Raw genomic sequence first — 21,536 nt, forward strand, 5'->3', positions numbered from 1 at the left:
TTGAAAAAAAATTAAGTATATTTTGATACATCTTGAGAAATTATTTCCTCATTAAAGTTGATTTTAAGTTGGACCTTTAGGATATGAGGGAAAACTTTGACCAAAGTTTAAAGGTTTTGAAAATGTTAAGGCTGACTTTTATAACTATAATTGCTTCCTACTGTGACTGCAAATGGATGACCTGACTCCTCTTTGCTTTTATTTCTCTATTACTACAACAAGCATTCTCTACCTAACCCATATGGTGTTAATTAATTCATGTTGATTATGAGACACTCTTAGGTGATAAACACCATGATGCACAATATAATTCATTTTTATTACACTTAGCAAATCATTGTATGTCCTAGGTGGAAAGAAAGAGGTCAAAGATGGTTGCTATAAATAGACACATCTGATTAAACAACTCTTTCTAAAAGAAAGAGTAAATTCAAAGAGATCCAGTGAACTCATCAAAAAGCTGAGAATAAGCCTAATTTAGGTCTATAATCCTCCTGTTTCCATGAATAAAAGTCCCTCTCAATACCTAGAATGCATTCCATTTTAATTAAATCTGCATAATCTGTCTAGGTTCATGTTAGGTGCCTCCTCTACATGAAACTTTTTCTTATAACTACCTTGCAGACTCCTGGCTAATAATAATATTAGTGATAATAGTGATAAGATATTCCTAATATACTTTATTTTGGCCTCTCCTTTTGAAATTTCTTAGTCTATCTCCTATCTATATATGCCATATCTTTTGTTTACAGGCCATATTAGATTAGATTATAACCTTCTTAATCATAATAGTTGAGTCATTTTCCATCTTTGTATTTCTAGAATCTAGCATAGTACCTTGCACATAATAAGCAATTAATACATTCTAATCAAACTAGAAAAGTCTGAGTTTGTGATAACATAATGACCTAAGTACATCAACACTATCACCTCTTCTGCCAGAAAATTTATACTGTGTTTCATAGTAGGGAAAAATACAGTCATTTTTTAAATGAATATTTTTTTATTATTGACATACTCTTACTTTTTTAAAAGAGTTATCATGGATTAGACAGAAATTTCCTGAGTTCCAGGGTACTGTACTATTTACCTCATAGGGATTTAAAAAATACAAGGCTGAGCTTATTCCTCCCAAGTACCTTATAGTCTAATTGTAAAATCATGCATAATAATATGTATAAAGTGCATAATAGCCAATAGTAACAATGTCAACAACAAAAACCTACTAAAGTATAAATGAGTAGTGTACATTCTAACCAAACCCAATTCAAAAAATTTAGAATTTGTGATGATTCTTATGTTGATAGAACTTACACTAATTAATTTTTAAAAGAACTAGTAAGCAAGTAAAATGCTATAATAGTTCAATTTTATCTGGCTTTAGTCCATATTTGAAATATTACTAAAACTACATTAACATCATCCATTTACATACATTTACTTCATTAGTAAAAACAAGATTCTTTTATATTAATTAAAGCAAGTCACACGATACCCTTATTTGAAAATACCAACATAGCTGATTCTGTTGATTAGCTTAGTAATATAATTAGAAAAATTCAAACACTTTTCTGTTCAAATAGACTAAAATTCTAATTCTTCATTAAGTTATAATGGTCAAGGGTAATGAATGCTAGGTTTATGAGTTTAGATTTGACATATGTTTGATCAAAGGAATGACACTAAAAATAATAGAGGTGATAGATTATTCTACCAACTCTGTTCTCTGAATTATAGGTGGCCTGATCATATATTAGGTTATTAAAGCAATTCAGGCACAAAGTGGTAGGAGGCTATATAAAAATAATTAGAAAGGAAGGAGGAAATGGAGTTAAGGAATAAATGGAACCTAGTGATAAATTGGAGACAGAGGCAGAAGAGAGCATTCCAAAATGACTCATTTCAAAATCAAAACTCAGTTTGGGAGAGGGTAATGATTTTAATAGTACTGTGGAAATTAGAAATGTATGCTGATCAGGATAGAAAAATCAATCATGACATTATTTTTGACATGTTACATTTGGAGTTTTAGTGAAATATTTAAATGTCCAAGAAACTAGAGATGGAAATCTAGAAAACTAGAGACAAAAAATAAGAAGCTGGAATAAGAAATGTCCATTTGAAAGTCATCTGCAAAACAACCCTTGAAATGCTTTATTAAAATCATTTAAGTAGATTAGATTCCCACCAAGAGAAGCAGAAGAGCAGAAGGCTTATAACAGATCCAAGTCTAACGGTTGTAGAACATTTGAAAAGGTCAGGGCAAATGGAGGAAGTGAAGGAGAAAGGACCCACAGTCAAAGGATAAGAAGAGAAAGAAAGACCAATATCATAGGAATTGAGGCAATGCTGAATTTGCTAAAAGGATAATAACCATACCTTCAGCAATGACATTGAAACTACTCATCTACACTTTTGAATAGTGAAAGAGGAAGTAAAGATCATAGATAATACATAAACTGGGTATTTAACTGGAGTAAACCTTTACAGGTAAATCACAGAGCCAGAGGCTACAGAATAAATTGACCACTTTAGTAAATTAAATTATCAAGATAAACACAAATTCAGGCAAATAGTCAAATTCATTACCTAGAATCCTAGGGTCAGAAACAAGCAATTTGAGCAAGCAACAATGCACTGCATGGACACAGACTTAAAAGAAAAACCAAACAACGCTGCCAAAATAAAATTTGATGAAAGCCTAATCTTTGAGTCTTTGTAATCATTCATTCAGTATCATTGTAATTAATCATTCAGTACTGACTCAATAACTCAATCCTACCTATTTAATGACTGATTTAATATTTCACATGTGTCTTGCATCAGCAGATAATTTACATTGTATGAAAACAGAATTGGCCAATTTAATAGAAACTCAATGCCAAGATTTTCCCCAGTTCATTCATACTTTCCTTTTGTTTCCCTCCCCTCCCACTTCCAGAACTTCTCAGTCACTCCCTGAAGGTACATCTTTTTCTTGCAAAAGTCTTTCTTTTGTCATCACTCCTATAGTGATGGAATGAAAAGAATAGTTATTTTGTTCTTTTCTTGTACTATTGAACAGTTGTAGTTACTCCTAAGTAGATTAAAAAAAAATTGACCAGATCTCCCAGGACTATGTTCTTTGAAATCTTTTAGAACTGGTCAGTTTCTAAGGGGAAATAGAAAAACTTTTTTGTGGATCCATGTTTTTCTCAGTTAATATAATTCAGAGAAAATATTAAATCTCCTAGGACAGTTGTTTTTTAATTCCAATAACTGACTTTGACAAACAAGAGAGCTTCTTTCCTTATATATTGCATGTTTTCATCTGTTTGCTCCTTTTGGAGTGATGACATGGTTTGGAAAAATTGTGATTTTCAAAGACTTTGAAGCAGTTTCAGAATAGGAAGGTATATACATGCCAGCAGTTTGGATGGACAGAGTTCAATGGGAGGGTTCATAACACTCACATACTCATTTACTGTAATTGTCCTCTTTATCTATAACTTGTGGCCCAGAAAAAGGAGGAAGAGTTGGCATTTGATACCTCAGTTCCATTCATATATTGGAATACAAGGATATATTTAGTCTTACAATTCAATAGATTGAACTTTTGCTATTGAAATTGTTTTGATTTTGTGAATTGAAACAATTAGAATATATCCCAAGGTTTTACATATGCTTGGTAGCAGGATAGATATTGCCAAACTGTTGATCATTTTTCAAAAATCTTGGATATATTTGACTAATATTGAAATGACTATTTCAAGTCTAATTTTATGACACTTATGCAAAATAAATGCCATAATATAAATGGAAGATTTCACTATTTGAAAGAAGCCTGGAATCTTTCATATTTATGTTGTCTTGAAACACTGAATTTAGCACCTAAAACACAGTGGGAACTTAATGTTGACATATCAAATATATTTAAAAATTATAGTGGAATTTTTAAAAGATGTTTAATAAATATTTTGAAATAAACAAGTGTTTTTATATGTTTTTACTATGAACACAATTCCCATTAAACATTTGACATAATTCCATTTAGTAGGGTGAGTTGGAGCTACTTAGTTTCTTAAAAAGATGAATAATTCAATATGGCTGTACACAAATATGGAGTGAAATGGATATAGCTATATTTGGCAAAATGTTTTCAATGTACTCTTAATAAGAATGTATAACTACCCAAAATGAAAATTATTTTTAAATATGCAAGACTATATAGTCTTTTTTCCCACATATCTTTTAGGTGCTGCTTCAGGAAACATTGGAATTTGGCACATTACTGGTTTAATATTTTTTCATTGAAAGTATAGCCAGCCGATGAAGCCATTCTCCATATTAACATAGTTGTACCTCACTGAAAAATAAAGTCAAATTACTCTTTGATGTTCTCTAAAATGGAACCTTTACAATATCAAATAAATTTAATTTAAACTCATTGTCCTTTTGCATGAATGAAAAATAAATTTTGCTAATTCCAGCCACTGGCACATTCTAGTCTATTGCATTCTGTTTCTTTGATATGTTTTACGATGGTAATTCTGAGAACAAAATGCAGTTTTTAGTCTCCTTTTTATCTTTCTCTCCTTTTCTTTGTTCTTACAATGCTGAATACAGACAATGGTCGCCATGTCAAAGGTAATGTACAAGTACAGATTTTGTTATGCTTACAGCGCCATGTTATTTGGCATGTCACTTTGCCTGTCTTATGACCTGCATAATATCCCATTCTCATGCTGACCTCTATAGGGCCGGGCATGTTATTGAAATAGTTTGGAGTTTGGCTTGGTTTTCCTAAAGACATTATAATGAACTCCACTAAATCACTGAACAGTATTACTAGCCAGTACTTACAGGAAGAAATATGAAAGTAAATTGACAATGGCGCATCTGAAAGACTTAACATATTTAAACTAATTCCACTGGGAAAGAGGTATATAGATCTGTTTCTTCTATGAAGCAGATGAGTAGACATAAATGATGGGAATAGAGATCTATGGTAGTCTCTTCACTTATTCCTCTTTTGTCTCCTTAAAACTAGTTTCACGTTCCTGGATGGCAGGGGGTATGGTTTCAAGTTTACTGTAGTAGTAAAATGTGCATGCATGACATTCATTTCTCGATATTCAATATCACCTTTAAATAGTTTTTAATTGCATCCAAAATTAGCCTCAAATCACTGGTATTAACTGGAGCAGCAATAGGGAAAAGGCTACTCTGCCACAGCTTCTAGCGAATTTGGATTGGATTCAAAATTTAAGTTTTCTTCGTCTCCTTTCTATTGTGTCCCATTAAATACAAGGTGTCACAAAAGTTAAGAACAACATTGTTTAATGTCAAATTGAAAACTGTTTTGTCATATTCTCTGTGAGGCCATGCATGCAGCTAAATATTGTGAGTATCGTAATAACCATTCCTCCTTTTGTGCATGTGTGTTGCATGAGCAAATTTTATCCAGCAGCCATCGCTGGGTTGCTGAAAAAGTCACTCTTTTGGCTTCTTGTGAATATCAGTGGTGTTGTGTGGATTGCATACTTTTGTTTATTTTCCCCTTCCCATGCATTCAGTGCTGGTGAAGATTTTGGATAAGTAGCTCTGCAGACTGAAGACCCTACTACAAAAAAAGTCTAATTTTGAACAAATAGAAAACGTGGCAGAGTTCCCCCACTTTGATTTTATCCAAAGACCTTAGAATTTGAACTGAAAGGATTACCTATAATGGTGGGATGGTATTTCAGTCTCTATGGTAAATTCAATCCTGAGCCTATCCACTGTGACTGTCAACAAAGAGGCCAATTAGTGTCAGTTATGGTAATAAGGGTTTTTATGACTACAATTCAGGCATTACCCTGCAACCAACATTATATAGGTAGATAGTATTAACTTTTAGCTGGCCAAATTATGCTATATTTAAAACAAATGTCTCTTTTGAACTTTATTAATAAGCAAAAATCTCATTTTTGCATTTTTACATTCACTTTTTCCTCAATAAAAAGAAACATGAGTTTATTTCTGCTTCAAGAACTAAGTAGTTCAAATAGTCAATATCCATAGCAATCTATCGAAACACAATTTCTGTTTTCCAACTAATTTGTTTTGTTCTCCAATTTTTTTCACCACTCTTTAATTTCATTCCCTTTTAAAAAATAAAATTGGCGGGGGGTGTAGGGCAGCTGGGTGGCAGCTGGGTGGCTCAGTGGATTGAGAGCTAGACCTAGAGATGGGAGGTCCTAGGTTCAAATCTGGCCTCAGACACTTCCTAGCTGTGTGACCCTGACCAAGTCACTTAACCCCCATTGCCCAGCCCTTCCTGCTCTTCTGCCTTTGAACCAATACAGAGCATTGATTCTAAGACAGAAGGTAAGGGTTTTAAAAATAAAAAGTAAAATGGGCAATTTGACATGCAGCTTTTGGTTCTCTTATTCTACAGTTGTATCATGTAAGAGATATTTACATAATTTTATTAAAAACATTCTTTTAATCATTTTTGTTGTAATATGTGAAAAGTTTATTGAAAAATAAATATAAATACAGGTTCTCCTTATATCCAGTATTCCTTAAAGATGAATCATCATAGCACTAGTTTTGGAAACTGCTGGATAAGGTTTAAGTGGTTATTCAAGTTTTCCATGAAGTAGCTAAAATTGTCAATTGCAGAAATATCTGAAAATGGTTTTCTCTTTTTCCAGAAATGGGTTTAGGCATTATGTAATTGAAAATAAGTTCCAACAATAATTTTAAATTATAGCTATAATAGCTAGCATTATCATAGTACCTTAAGGATTATAAAGCACTTTACAAATATTAATTCATATTCTCAAAATAACTGGGCATAGTATATACAGAAGGGCTTCACCATTATCAAAAAATGGAAGAATTATTTTATGAAATTTGAATTTAACTATATAGATATTATAACTATTTCTGTAACATGTCATAGACTATTCACATTCTAATCCTATTTGAATTATGTACCATCTTATATGCCCCATGCATCGTAAGAACACTGGGATGTGTGTGCTATTATGATGTTCATTAGATATATGAGGAAACTAAGGCAGACAAATACTCAGAGACTAGCCCAAAGTCCCACAGCTAGTAGGGGTCTGAGACTGGATTTTAACTTAAGTCTTTCTGACTCCGGTGCCTGCATGCTATCCATCTGTACCACCTAGATGCCTCATATCAATTTTGATATTAATACATAAATACAACCCAGAAGTGTAACTAAATTATTTAAATACCTAGCTAGCATCATAATTTTTTTACGGAGACTTAATTAGGCAAAGGTTGGAAGAACTTCAGCTTCATTTTGTTTCCATTCAGGCAATAAAACTCTTTAAATATATACAATAAACTATGAAGAGGTTGGTTGGTATGAAAAATATACAAAGAAAGTGACTTGATTGCCTTCTTTAGCAGCTTCTTAGAGAATCTTCTGACCCACAAAACTAACCAAAAAATCCTCCTTGCTGGAATTTAATTTCCTTTCCTCTTAGTGTCTCTTTAGTGTACTCAAGCATTAGCAGGCTACTACCATTTAATGTAATAGCACTTTAATTTAAAGATCGTTATTAAATCAATGTTCAACCTTTGCTTCTAAAGTCAAATTACTCCATCTTAACCTTTTCTGATAAGATCTATTTTCATTTCCTTCAATAAACTTAAGTGCTTGATGTTATTATTTCCTCAAAATAACTGGACATGATATATCAAGAAAGGCTTCACCATTATCAACTCAAATGGAAGGATTACTTTATGGATTTTTTTACTATAACTACATATTGATAGCACGACCATTTTTGTAACATGTCATAAGCTACTCAAATTCTAATCCTATTTTTGAATTATTCAGCACCTCCCTCATCAATGCCCATGCTGTCTATTCATTATTCAAATCACTTATAAAATATCTAATCTGAGAGTTCTTATCACTGAACCACTGTGACACTTTGAAGATATTATTCCTACTTGTATAGTGTCCAACAGTAGCTATTAAGTTAGTAATGTGAAATAGAAACAAAAGCCTACTTATTAGTTATTGTAGCTTTCACCTTTTTCAACTAAAAATATTATAGCTAAATAATATGTTTCGGCTAAGTAGGAGAAGTTTGATTTTAAACTTCTCACAAAGGCTGTTAAATAGCTGTAAATTATTCTCTATATCATAGACTCATATATTTTATTTGCTTATACTCTGTTTTAAATACAATGTACACTGAATAAAATTCAATCAGAAATGCATAGCCATTTCCTCCAGGCCTTTTTCAAACATTTACTTGATTTGGTTTATGATACTTAGAGGTATTCTTTTTCCATGATCTTTTTTTTAGGAAGGCTTTATTTGTATTTTTCAAATACAATACTAAGTCTACTCAGATTAATAAAGCTATGATAACTTCAGAAAAACCTCTGTGTTCCTACAAGATATCTTAAACTGGCTGATATATTTATTTTGTCTTGACTTTTCCCTATCCCATCACCATGCAAAAGTTTTGATTCTGATTACAGATTATTTCTTGAGGGAAAACTTTTTTTTAAAAGCAAAACTATTGGGGGCAGCTGGGTAGCTCAGTGGATTGAAAGTCAGGCCTAGAGACGGGAGGTCCTAGGTTCAAATCTGGCCTTAGACACTTCCCAGCTGTGTGACCCTGGGCAAGTCACTTGACTCCCATTGCCTACCCTTACCAATCTTCTGCCTTTGTATTGGCTCCAAGATGGAAGGTAAGGGTTTTAAAAAAATAAAAATAAAAGCAAAACTATGTCCTCAGCTATGTTTCCTTTTTAATAAGGATATTATTTTTAATCATCCTTTAGTACCTGGTGAATTCAAGTAATATTTTAATATTACAGTTAAATATCCTTAATTTAAATGTCATTTTTTCTTAACCTTTACATTTGGTTTTTCTAAGTGTTTTTGTATTCAAACTCTTGAACCTTATCTAGTTTTATACTTCCTCAGGCATTTGTACCATATTTCAAGACTTCATGAAGCAACTGAGTTTTTAATTAAGTTTCTTGTTTTCCATCATCTTCTAAAACACTGTGCAATTGGATTTATCGAACACTTGGACTACTGAACACTAAGGAACACCCTAATATCCCATATTCCTTTGTCTTTTAAGTATGCACTCTTCTTACTATTGCCCTGTTAGTAGGAGTTCATTTTGTTTAAATTTATCTACTCACCTTCTCAGGTTACTCTTCTTTGTTTCAATATCATCTTAATCCTTGCAGGTCTTCATCACTTTCAATGATGTTGCCTTCCACATTTCAGTATTCAATCAAGTTTTTTCTAAAAACAGAATTAGGAAAGAGTCACCCCTGATTTCCAGCTTTTGGATCCAATTGCTTTGTAGCCACACAATCTCTACCTCAGATTTCTCATATATGAAATGAGGAATATAAAATTACTCATACTCAAGTCAAAAGCATATTCTCATTAATGTTGGGGAAAAGTTTTGAAGGGAAAATATACTCTAAACCAGCTCATTTCCTCTTTCAGGTTTTCAAAAGCTTTGAAATATAAACTCCTGAATGAAAAAGTAATTTTTAAGGAAACATAATGAGCTACAGTACAAATGATTAAATGAACTTTAGTTTATAAAGCCCTAATTTGATTCTGGATTGCACAAATCCCTTTAATTCAAGAATTCTTAACTGAGCGAAGTAGAGACAACATATTTACTATCTTAATATTTTTAGCAATATGAAATTCCATATCTTAGATCTGTTTTTCACTCAAGTTCCGTGGATAGATTTCAAGGGCTTTCTGTATTAGAAAAAATTCCACCTTTATTTTTCCCAATTTCTAAATGGAAGTTATCATTTCCTTTAATTGTTTAAAAACATTATTCTTAGGAATATCGTAGGCTTCTCCGGGCTAAAAAAGGGATCCATCACTCACAGACACACGCACAAAAGTAAAATAATCCCTACTATATTTTTTGATGAACAAATTAAATATATAGGTGACTATGATTAAGAATCAATATGTAAGGCTCTAAGAATAAAAATCTATAGGAACAAAGTGCATTTTTTCCCCAGGAAAAGACATCTTCCATAAATAAGAAAGGCCAAACTACCTGTCCTGATATTCCAGTCTGAATCCGGGAAACAAAAAATAACAAAGCTCAACCCCCTTTCTCACCATCACAATCATTTCAGTTGTGGTGAGTGGAAATTATGGATTTTAAAATTAATATCCAATAACCAAATATTATATTTAATAAAGTTTTTATTTATAATAAACTAACAAAGGAGACCTAACTAAAAGGTTACTAACCAGCCCGCTCCTAGGAGCAAAAGAGAAAGAATGATGGGGAGCCTCAGAACTTATACAAAAGTGATCACACAAATGTAAACAAAAAGAAAAGCATTATAGGTAATACAGAAAGGAATTCTGGGCAATGCAGTCTTTAGGGGTTCAAGATTTTCCAACTATACAAGATAGGGACCAGTTGTAGAAACAAAGGGAAAAGATCAGCAGTGCCCTACTCTTTTTTACCCATCACATATTAGACAATCTATCATTGCAACACTATTTTGTTTCATATTTACAAGAACCCTTTTGGAAGTCAGTACTAAATAGTCTCTGCAGCAACTGAGGTTGCAGACATTCCATCCCAAAATTATTTAGGAAGAAGATAACATATTCTTGGACTGTCTACCCTCCCATGAAGCTTGATCAGGATCCTTACCAGTAGCCAAAATGTTCTTTTGCAGTGGACTAGAAGTTTGAGGGGGCTGGAAGATATTAACCATAAAGGGAAAATGCTGTGAAAGCAACAAATGTCACAACTTGGATTATGATACAAATTGTCACTGATTTTTAATTTGGCCTTAGAAAACTACAAATAAAAAATATATATACTGTGCTTATAACATCTAATTGAAATCAATTGGTACTAGGTAGTGGAGATTTCTATAAAAACTATAAGAATGAGATTACTGTCTGAAGCCTGTCATAAGACTAGATTAATTTGGGACCATTTTCTCCTCTTATTACAATCCTTGTCACATGAATAGAAACGAGAGTCAGAATCTATATGCAAATGAGGACATTCTAGGCAATAAATGGCAGGATATTGCAATGGAATACATCATATGACAGACCTAGCTGTCATCATGAATGAAATTCAGTAAGTGAAGAGTTGCAAGTGAAGAAACATACTGTTCTAGTTTAATAAACAACTATTCTATTAAAATAACTTGAACCATTTATAGTTCAATACCTTGAAATACTGAAACTTCTAAGTTTTTTGAAGTATTAAAATCTCTGCATTTTATTATAAAAGTATAAATTGAATAGACTCATAATTTAAACTATTCTAACATCACATCTGTATAGAATTGATTATTCATTGTGAACTAAAATACTTGATCTGCAAATGACGATTAGAAACTAAAGAAATATTTATACTATTACTAGCACTTGAAATGCATTCAAATCCCCCAAGTTCAGGCATAATTCTTAAAGTAAAAGTTAGTAATATAAAACAAGATATGCAGGCTCAGAATTATCCTCAAATACATTTTATGTGTTATGTTGTGGTATAGTATGATGAATGATATGTATTCCTAAACACCATTGAGGCAATATTCTTGAATAATTCTTCCTGCTATTTGCTATTAGAAAAAATAACAATGGGCATAGAGTCTCTCATCAGAAAACTCCATCAGCAGTACTGTGGGTAAGCGGCAGAGCAGTAGGTTCCATGCCAGAGGAAAGTATATCTGGCCACACTCAAGAGGAGGCAACAAGGGGGCAATGAGTCAAGGCTCTCTAACAACTTGTCTCAGTGCATGAGGGGGCATGAGAGAGAACATATATATGTATGGCACTTACCTCAGACAAATCCCCAAGGATTACAAAGTCTTATCTTCAAGATAAGAAGCTACATATGGCAGCAGCATCTATTTAGTTTTCTCAGATGCATGAGTACTCCAAAGGGGGAGTTTCCGTTTTAAATTCAGATGAAGCCATAACAGAAAGGGACCAAAAGAAAAATTTTACACAGAAACCTGATTTTCTCTAATAAGGGGGCACCAATTATTCCATACACAAACCCCATCTTCTACCTCATCTATAGTCAACACATCCTGTTAGTTCTTGGCTAACAGACTGAGCTAGCCCATCCTTATAAGGATGGCATATTCTTGTCAGAGACACCTTGAAACATTTCTCTATGCAAGGCTGAAAATATGTGAGGTGTCCAGCCAGCTTATCACTCCTCCTCAGCCTCTGACTGGAAAGTTATATCAAATAAGCATCCAGGGCTTAGAGTTCATGCATGGGATGATAAGATGAAAGGAGTACAAATCTGGATTGGGGATGGTGCATGTCTGGAATTTCCATAGTTGGTATATCTTTCCCACAGGCAAATTCCTTCTTGAATCTTATCCATGATATGCATGGATAAAAATGAGAAACTGAAGATAGCATTTGAATTCATAATTTGACTGATAATAGGCAGTTGTGTTTTTTCTATTTTATCCCAACATTTAATGAAGGAAATTAAGAGCTAAACCTGTCATCTACTATGTATGTCCAGACCCGGGGCCAAATTCTGGCCTCTGATACATGCAGCAGGCAAGATGGCAGAGAAAAGTGACCCAAAGCCCTATATTTGGGTAAAAAATCTTTAATTTAGCCTTATCTTAGTTAGGTATGTTTTTAACATGGTTCAATAACATCATCATTTAGGACTATCCATTGTTCCTTCTGTTCCTTCTTGATATCACCTACTATAAGTGCTTTCTGATTTTTTAGGTCCTTTTAATCATATCAAGTCAAGTCTACTGGGATCCACATCTGATTCAAATCTCAACAAATACAGCACCATCAACAAGATTCCTCAGCTTACTCTGAATTTTTCAGATGTCAAAACTGAAAAAAAGAATACATCCCCTCCATCTTCTGAGAAAACAATTATTGCACCCAAGGTTAAAGATCGAACACACAATGTAACAGAGAAAGTTACCCAGGTAGGTATACTTTATAATCAATTTTAAATCTTTTATTCTTTTTCTTCTTCCATTGCTTTTCTGTACTGTGAAACACATTTTTGTCCCTAATGCAATCAGGATTAACCATAAATATATGGAGAATATCTAGGTGGCTCAGTGGATAATCAGGTCCAGAGACACGGAAAGTCCTGGGTTCAAGTTTGACCTCACATACTCCCTAGCAGTGTTATCCTGGACAAATCCTAGGCAAGGCACTTAACTCCCCATTGCTTAGCCCTTACCACTCTTCTGCCTTAGAACCAATACATAGTATTGATTCTAAGACTAAAGGTAAGGGTTTTAAAAAACAATAAATGCGTGCCTTTTTTCTATACGCCTTTTTCTCTCAAGATATTGGTTGATCCTTAACACAGCAATCAATGATTCTGTGTAGTGAGATTTTATCAGTTATAAAACCATGACAAAATAGTTTAACTAGGGATTCCTGTTGGGGGAGATTAACTTTGTTTTGTTATAGTTAACAACATAATGGCCATTATCGAGCTCTGACATGTATTGTTTTACTTCTAACAATCCTAATAAAGCATTCAGTTTTAATATTATAAATTCCTGTACAAATATACTAATGAAAAAAGTAGGCAATTGTTTTTGTACCAGACTGATTATTTCCTTGGTGTATTGAACCCCCTAGTCTGGGAACTCTCTTGCCAATGCAAATGGGCAACTCTTTCTGAGTCAATGAGAAGTTAAGTGACTTCTCCTGGGACGTGATGTATTATTTGCTGGGTCAGGTTTTGAACCTAACTATTCCTGACTTTGGGACTATTTCTCTGTCTATTATCCATAGTGACTCTCAATTGCAGAAATACATACATACATATGCATCTATTTGCTCTTGTATCTGAAACATTATAGACCCTGTGAGAACTCTAATTCACAAGTTTTGGGGGAAAGCCAAAAAGATAAATTATATAATATTTCTCTTAAAATACTATTCTATAACTTCCAAGTACCTAAAGTCATTTGAACTAGGTATAAAGCATATCACAGGGCTATTTGAAAGTATCAAAGAAGATAAAAATAAGTGCTTTGAAAATATTATATCATTATTCAAATTTCAGTTCTTATATTCTCTTGCATGGACATATGAAATTATTATCCCACATTTTTTGCATTTACATATAACAGGTGTGCCTGAAAAGTATGTGGTCTAATTGGTCAATACCTAAAAGAAATAAGATGGTGGATCAGAAAGAATTAACCTCTTCCAATCTCTTGTTAGACTAGTCTTGTCCTTTTCAAAAACTTTCAGGTTATTTGCTATAGACAGATAGGAGCAGTAATATCATAACCTAATAGTATTATTTATTCTACTTATTTGGTATGTTCAATAATTATTCCTTCAAATAATAATATCATTGTTTACTTATTATGTATACTCATTTCCTCAAAAATCTAAAGAATCTGTTCATCAAATTTACAATGAATGTTTAACATCACAAACTAAAATAATAGAACAAAAACTAAGAGAGAAAGGAAAGAAAGAAGAGAAAAGGAAACAAGAAGTACTAAAGGGTAGAGAGAAGAAAGAGAACAATTCTATAGATGGATAATTTCTATATTTAATGCATCCTTTACAGGTCCTTGCCCTTTTAGAATTGTTTCTAGCAGTACCAGACTTTAAACTATATCATAAAGCAAGGATTAACTAAACTATCTGGTACTGACTAAGAAATAGAAAAGTAGACCAGTGGAACAGAGAAGATAACTTCATATTTGACAAAGGTATAGATCCAACTTTTGGGGATAATAACTCACTATTTGGTAAAAATTGCTGGGACAAGTGGAAAGTAGTTTGGTAGAGACTAGATATAAACCAATATCTTACACCATTTACTAAGATCAAAATGGATACATGACCTAGCCATAAAAGGGATATTATGAGCAAATTAGAACAGAAACTATACTACCTATTAGGGTTATGGGTAGGAGAAGAATTAATTAATAAACAAGAGATGGAAAGCACTGTAAGATGTAAAATGGATAACTTGGATAACATTAAATTTAAAAGTTTCTGTACAAATAAAACTAACGTGGCCAAAATAAAACAAGGAAAGTAGGGAACTGAGGGGAAATTTTTAGGGACAGCTTCTCAGTTAGAAGTTTCAGGTCTAAAATATATAGAGAACTTTGTCAAATTTATGAGAATAAAAGCCATCCTCAATTGATAAATGATCAAAAAATACAAATAGTTTAACACTATAGATAAGTATAAGGAAAAATGCACTAAGTCACTACTGATTGGAGAAATGCAAATCAAAACAATTCTGAGATATCATCTCACACCCATCAGATTTTCTAAAAAGAGCAAAATGACAAATTTTGGATGGGATATGGGAAAATGGGAACACTAATAGATTGTTAGTGGAACGGTGAATTGCTCTAACCATTCTGGAGAGCAATTTGGAATTATGCCCAGAGTTATAAAACTGTGAATTCCCTTAGCCCCAGGAATACTATTGCTGGCTCTGTTTCCCAAGGAGATCAGGGGAAAAGGAAAAGGACCTATATGTTCCAAGATATTTATAGCAGCTCTCTTCGTGGTGGCAAATAATTGGAAATTGAGTGGATGTCCATCAACTGAGGAATGACTGAACAAACTGTAGTATGTGATTGTGATGGAATATTACTGCACCACAAGAAATGACAAGCAGATTAAATTTTTTTAAGAACTTGGAAAGCTTTACATAAAGAAATAAAGAGTGAAATGAGTAAAACCAAGAGAACATTCCATATAGTCTCAGAATTAATATTTAAAGAATAATTTGTGAATGTTCACCTACAGAGAATTAATTGAAAATGGAATCACAAAAGACATTATATATACATATTTGCTTGCTAGACAATGCCTTCTATGTTGGGGAGGAGAGAGGGAAAGAGATGCCTGGGAATAAATTCTATTAATACCAAAAAAAAAAAAGTGCTAACATTTCCTTGGTGAAGGAGTAAAGCCTTTCATGATATTTAGAGATTATCTAAACTAATTCACTTTACACATGTTTAAACTGAGGACCAGTGAAGTTTTCTAAGGTCACATAGACTATATGTTGCAAAGTCATAATATGAATTCAGGTCCTGTGACTTCCATTTAAGGGATATTCCCTTAATATTCCCACCTATTTTGCTCTCTTCTCTGATCTTGGTGCCCATATTCTGGGAATGCTCCTTTCATTGCATGATGTTTTTTTTTTGCTTACTGTTAAAAAGTTCTTTCACAAGTGTTTCTCATTTGAGCCTCAAAATAAGCTTGTGAGGTAGACAGAGGTAGGAACATTATTCTCACTTGATAAATGAGGAAAATGAGGCTCAAAGAGGTTGAGAAATATACCTATGATTTTTATACCTAGTAAGTGATAGAAAAGGGACTGGAATCTGCTTCCAAATTCCAAGTAAGTCATAGTAAAGTGGAAAAAGCTGAGAACCTGAGTCCAAATTCTGTCTCAAATGAGTCACTTGTCATACCTGGGCCTCAGTTTCTTCATCTATAAAACAAGAACATCAGACTTGATGGCCTCTGAGGTACCTCCCAGCTCTAGATTTGTGATTCTGTGAGTATATTTTTTTCCTGTGTTGAAGCTCCCACTCAGTGATATTTAATTCCATATACATGCCTCTGGGGGAAAAGATCCTTAGTCATCATTTTCTCCTGCTCTAAAGTGCAGAAGAACCAAGAACATAAAGGAAGAAAGAATGGAAAGAATGGGAAAAGGCTACTTTTTTTAGCTATCCATTCCATGGTGCTGAAGGTCTTTAGTGGAGCAATTACCTCATATCTTAAGGATGGCACAACAACACTGTTTAAGTAACTGGTTGAATTTCTACATTCCTGAGCCAGTTCATTTTTTTTCCAACAATGTAGGAGCATTATAGGGGTATAGTCAGAGGAGTGCTGGTGAATATTTAAAACTTGCTCTCTGAAAAAGGAAATATACAAAGAACATATTTTTAAGTTTAATGAATTATTAAAATTTTCTTCATCATTTTCTTAAGTCTAGATAATCAACAAGACAATAAATCAAACCCTGATGTGTAACATTTGTCAATTTCTGAGACTCATGCTGAACATTTAACAATAGACTCAAATCTATACGGCCTGGTTCTGGCACAGATCTGCTTAAATGTTCAGATTTCAGAAGTCATATTATCAACTATATTTTTAAATATTATCTTTTTGAAACATTATGTAACCCTAAATAATTTCAGTACTAAACTATAAGGAGTGGGAGTGGATGGGGCAGGTGGGTGGAATAGTTGAAATACCTATGACAAGAACTTCTTGGTGTTTTCTAGTACCTAATAAATAGTTGTTACTAGTGGACATTCATATCTGGTAAGAATTCATCATCTATCTTACTACAGAGAGTATATTAGGATGGATTTTTAAGAAATTTTGATCCAAAAGCTTATTTTTTCATTTACAAATTTGAGTTTTGTCACAAGTAACACCTATGTGTTGGGAACTTACCTCCCCATCTCCAAATCGCTCTGCAGGATTGCTGAGCTAATAACCCAAGTTAAGAGAAGGTCGATACAAAAAGGGTGGATGTCAGCACCCCACAACCACTTGCCTCTTAACCATGTCCTGACATAGAGCTGGCCTTGAAGTTAGGAAGAGATGAGTTCAAGTCCCATCTCCTAAATATTCTGGTAATATGGCCTTCAGTCAAGTCACAACTTCTCAATATTCTAGGTAAATCTCCAAGGTAATACCTTGAAAAGAAAATACGAGCATCCATTGTCTGAAGGAGCCCTTCTCTATATTAATTGAATTACAGCTTTCTTCTATAAAATGTCGTTATCCAGGTATCCAATAAACACATAACAACTAGAGGCAAGGCCAATAAAAATAAAGCCCAAATATAATATACAATCCATTTGATTAGTTACTCATGGCAAGTCATTAACCCTTTGTTGACATTACCTCCTGGATTATAACGTCCATGAAATTCTGAATCATGTCCTACTCATCAGTGCTACCTCTCTATTGCCTAGCACAGTTTGCTGCACAGATACTAAATGTTTATTGAACAAATGAATCAATCAATGAGTAATTTGTTTTAGAAAACAAATTCATCCAAAGTGCAATAAGATGTCATTATAGATAATGGGATCATCAATAGTAATGAAGTATTATTATTAATTGAGAGTAAATAAGACTGAGGCATGTAAGTAAAAAAATAGTATATCAACATAATCATTATAACCATGATAAGCAACAAGTATTTATGGAGTGATTATTATGTGAAAGGCCCTGGAATAAGTGCTTTAGATATGATAGAATGAGAAATAAATCCCTGTCCTTAAAAGGCTTATAATCGTATTAGGAAGAGAGATCATGTACATTAAAATAATAATAATAAAGCTCCATACAAAGTAGCACATACTAAGTACCAATTAACTGGCATATACAGTAATTTTTATTAGAACATTTCAAGATCCTTCTACTGAACTCATTAATGGTTAAACTTAACTAGATTGTTATATGTAGGTTTAGGGATTACAACTTGGAAGTCCTTTAGAGACAAAGAGGCAAAAAATGTTTAGGTGCTTACTATTTACCAGCCCCTTCTAAGTGCTGGGAATACAAACATGAGCAAAAATAAAGACAATCTCTGGAGTATGCAGTCTAATGTGGGAAGACAACCCTCATGAGAAAGGGGGGGAGATACTCATGAAGGGGTAGAGTGTCAAAATCCAGAAAGTCAAAAAATTCACTTAAAAGCTACAATGTTGGGGGCAGCTGGGTGGCTCAGTGGATTGAGAATCAGGACCAGAGACGGAAGGTCCTGGGTTCAAATCTTGCCTCAGATACTTCCTAGCTGTGTGACCCTGGGCAAGTCACATAATCCCCATTGCCTAGCCCTTACCACTCTTCTTCCTTAGAACTAATACCCAGTATTGATTCTAAGACTGAAGGTAAGGGTTTTAAAAAATAAAATAAAAGCTACAATGTTAATAAGATAAGAAGTGGTATACATATATGTGTGGGTATGTGTGAAGTTAAAGTAATAAGGACTTCATCTAAAGGAGAGTTGGGAAGGGTGGGTTTTTAAACACATTAGAAAAGAATGTCTTTAAATGCATAGCTAAGTTTCTACAATTATATCAATGAGTAACCAGGGAAGTGAGTTTAGCATACCTTATAAAAGCTAAAAATAACAACTTCCTGAGATTTTACATGACTATGAGATTCTGAAATTAATTCCATATAACTCTTTAAAAAATAAAATTGATTTTCATTCATTCGAGATGGTTAACACATATACCATCTTAGAGGAAGAAAAATAAATTAGTTGATCCCCTGAGACCCTTTCCACCATTCAGTTCTATTAGTTAACAATAATAACTAGCATTTGTATAATGCTTTACATTTTGCAAAATTCTTTACAATTATGATCTCATTTAATCCTCAAAACAATTCTAGGAGGTATTATTATTGTTATTCACACATTAGAGATGAGGAAACTGAGGCAGACAGAGGTAAAATGACTTGCCCTGGGTCACACAGCTAAGTGAGTGTCTGAATGTAGATTTAAAATCAAATCTTCCTAACTCTGAGCTCAGTGCTCCACCTAGGGTTATAATAGTTCAACCTTTGATTGTCCTATCATCATTGGACCAAGAGTCCCTGACTATCTTGAAATTAATGTATGACTCTCACATGCCTCAAAAAATTGGAATAAAAACCTGTGCTTTGTCTACACTGAAAACGTTTGGTACGATTTATGTGTGACTAGATATATAGAATTGTGTTCATTGCATCAACCATGGTTAAAACTTACTTTTCAAAGCTTTACTAAAATAATCTCGACAAGGCATAATTTATCTCCTGTTCAAGGCTACTGTCTAGTGTCTTGAGTCATTTTTAGATTAGAAAAGCTGAGAAAAATAAAATTTTTGTCAATAACATATTATTCTTTTGCCCTTAGTTGGGGAAATACACAACAGGTATTAATGGCATAAGACAAATCTTACAGAATATGACTTTCTGCTTTCTACTGATTTGACTTTTGTCATCATACCAGTTTACCACTTCTTTGTTAAGTTAACATTCTACTCAGTCCACTTTTCCAAAAATAATTTATTGCTTATAAATTAAGATACATTGCATTGATTTTACCATATTATCACTTACTGCTTAACATTTATAAGGGCTTTTCTTATTATTATTGTTGAGTTTGGGCTTTTCAATGTACTTCTCTCAAAATAGGCAATTTCAGCCTTCAACCAAGGAAAAACTGCTGAGACATTTATAAAGATATGTCTTCAGACATGTTTAGACATTCAAGCTATCTATATGCTTTGCACAGTATTTGTGTATGTGTGTTTCAGAAGGGGCTAAAAATAGTCTTTTCTTATTTCATTTAACATTTTTAGGAGGCAAATATACATTAAGTAGACCTTATGTGCATAACTGGGCTAAGCCCTGAGGAGTAAATAAAGATAAATGAAACACAGGCCTGGCATTTAGTGTACTCAAGACAACTTGATATATTAGCCAGACCCTTGGACCTGGAGTCAGTCCTGAGTTCCATTCCAGGCTCTCGACTTGCTCCCTGTGGAACCATGAACATAATCCTCTCTAGACCTCAATTTTTTGTCTGCATAATATATAATAATGCCTATACAATCTACTTTGTGGAATTTGCTACGAGGATCAAATTAGATAATGTGTATAAAGTCATTTCAACCCTTAAAGCACTACAGAAGTGGAATACTATTGTACCCTAATGACAACTAGACATACAAGAATCCTTAGGGATACAATATTTAAAAATTGTTTTCTTACGTTTTTGTGATCCATGTTCTTCCTTCCCTCCCCAAGACAGCAGATAATAAGATATAGGTTATACATGTGATATAATACAATACATATTTCCATGTTCATCATGTTATGAAATAAGAAAAATATCGCTTCTACAAGTGGAGTGGGTTCTAATCTGCATCCAGACTCCCAACAATTCCTTCTGTGTTGGTGAATAGCTTTTATCATCATGAATTTCTTGGAGTTGACTTGGATTCTTGCATTATTGATAATAGTTATGTTGATTGTCATACCTTATTGTTAATACTGTGTATAATATTTTCCTGGTTCTGTTCGCTTCACTTTGTATCACTTTGTATAAGTCTTCCCAGTTTTGTTTTGTTTTTAATGATCATCTTATTTGTCATTTCTTATGGTACAATAGTATTTCATAAGCATCTAACACAACTTCTTCAGCCATTCCCTAAATGATGGATATCCCTTCAGTTTCCAATTTTTTGCCACCACAGAAGGAACTGTTATAAATATCTTTGGACAAGTAGGTCCTTCTCCTCTCTCTTTGATCTCTTTGAGACCCAGACCTCATAATGTTATTGTCGTGTCAAAACACCCTAACCAAAATGCTTTACTTGCTACCTGATAAGAGAGAATACAAATAGACAAGGAAAGGGAGGAGGTAAGAAGAAGAAGATATCATGAACAAAGAAAATAGCAAGTGAAGGGGGAAAAAAGCAGAGACAGGAAGGAATGATGT

The 21,536-nt window shown here is 33.3% G+C and overlaps 1 protein-coding gene across 1 annotated transcript in view; it reads left to right on the forward strand.

The window, feature by feature from the left end:
* KCNH7 (potassium voltage-gated channel subfamily H member 7) overlaps positions 1-21,536 on the forward strand; it is a 606,664-nt gene that overhangs the window by 432,006 nt on the left and 153,122 nt on the right. Inside the window, exons 5-6 of the mRNA XM_044666562.1 lie at positions 4,606-4,626; positions 12,761-12,975. Of these exons, the coding sequence (XP_044522497.1) occupies positions 4,606-4,626; positions 12,761-12,975 (236 nt within the window). The remainder of the gene's footprint in view (positions 1-4,605; positions 4,627-12,760; positions 12,976-21,536) is intronic.

The sequence above is a fragment of the Gracilinanus agilis genome, chromosome 3 (genome assembly GCF_016433145.1).
Source record: "Gracilinanus agilis isolate LMUSP501 chromosome 3, AgileGrace, whole genome shotgun sequence".
In the NCBI taxonomy this organism is placed as follows: Eukaryota; Metazoa; Chordata; class Mammalia; order Didelphimorphia; family Didelphidae; genus Gracilinanus; species Gracilinanus agilis.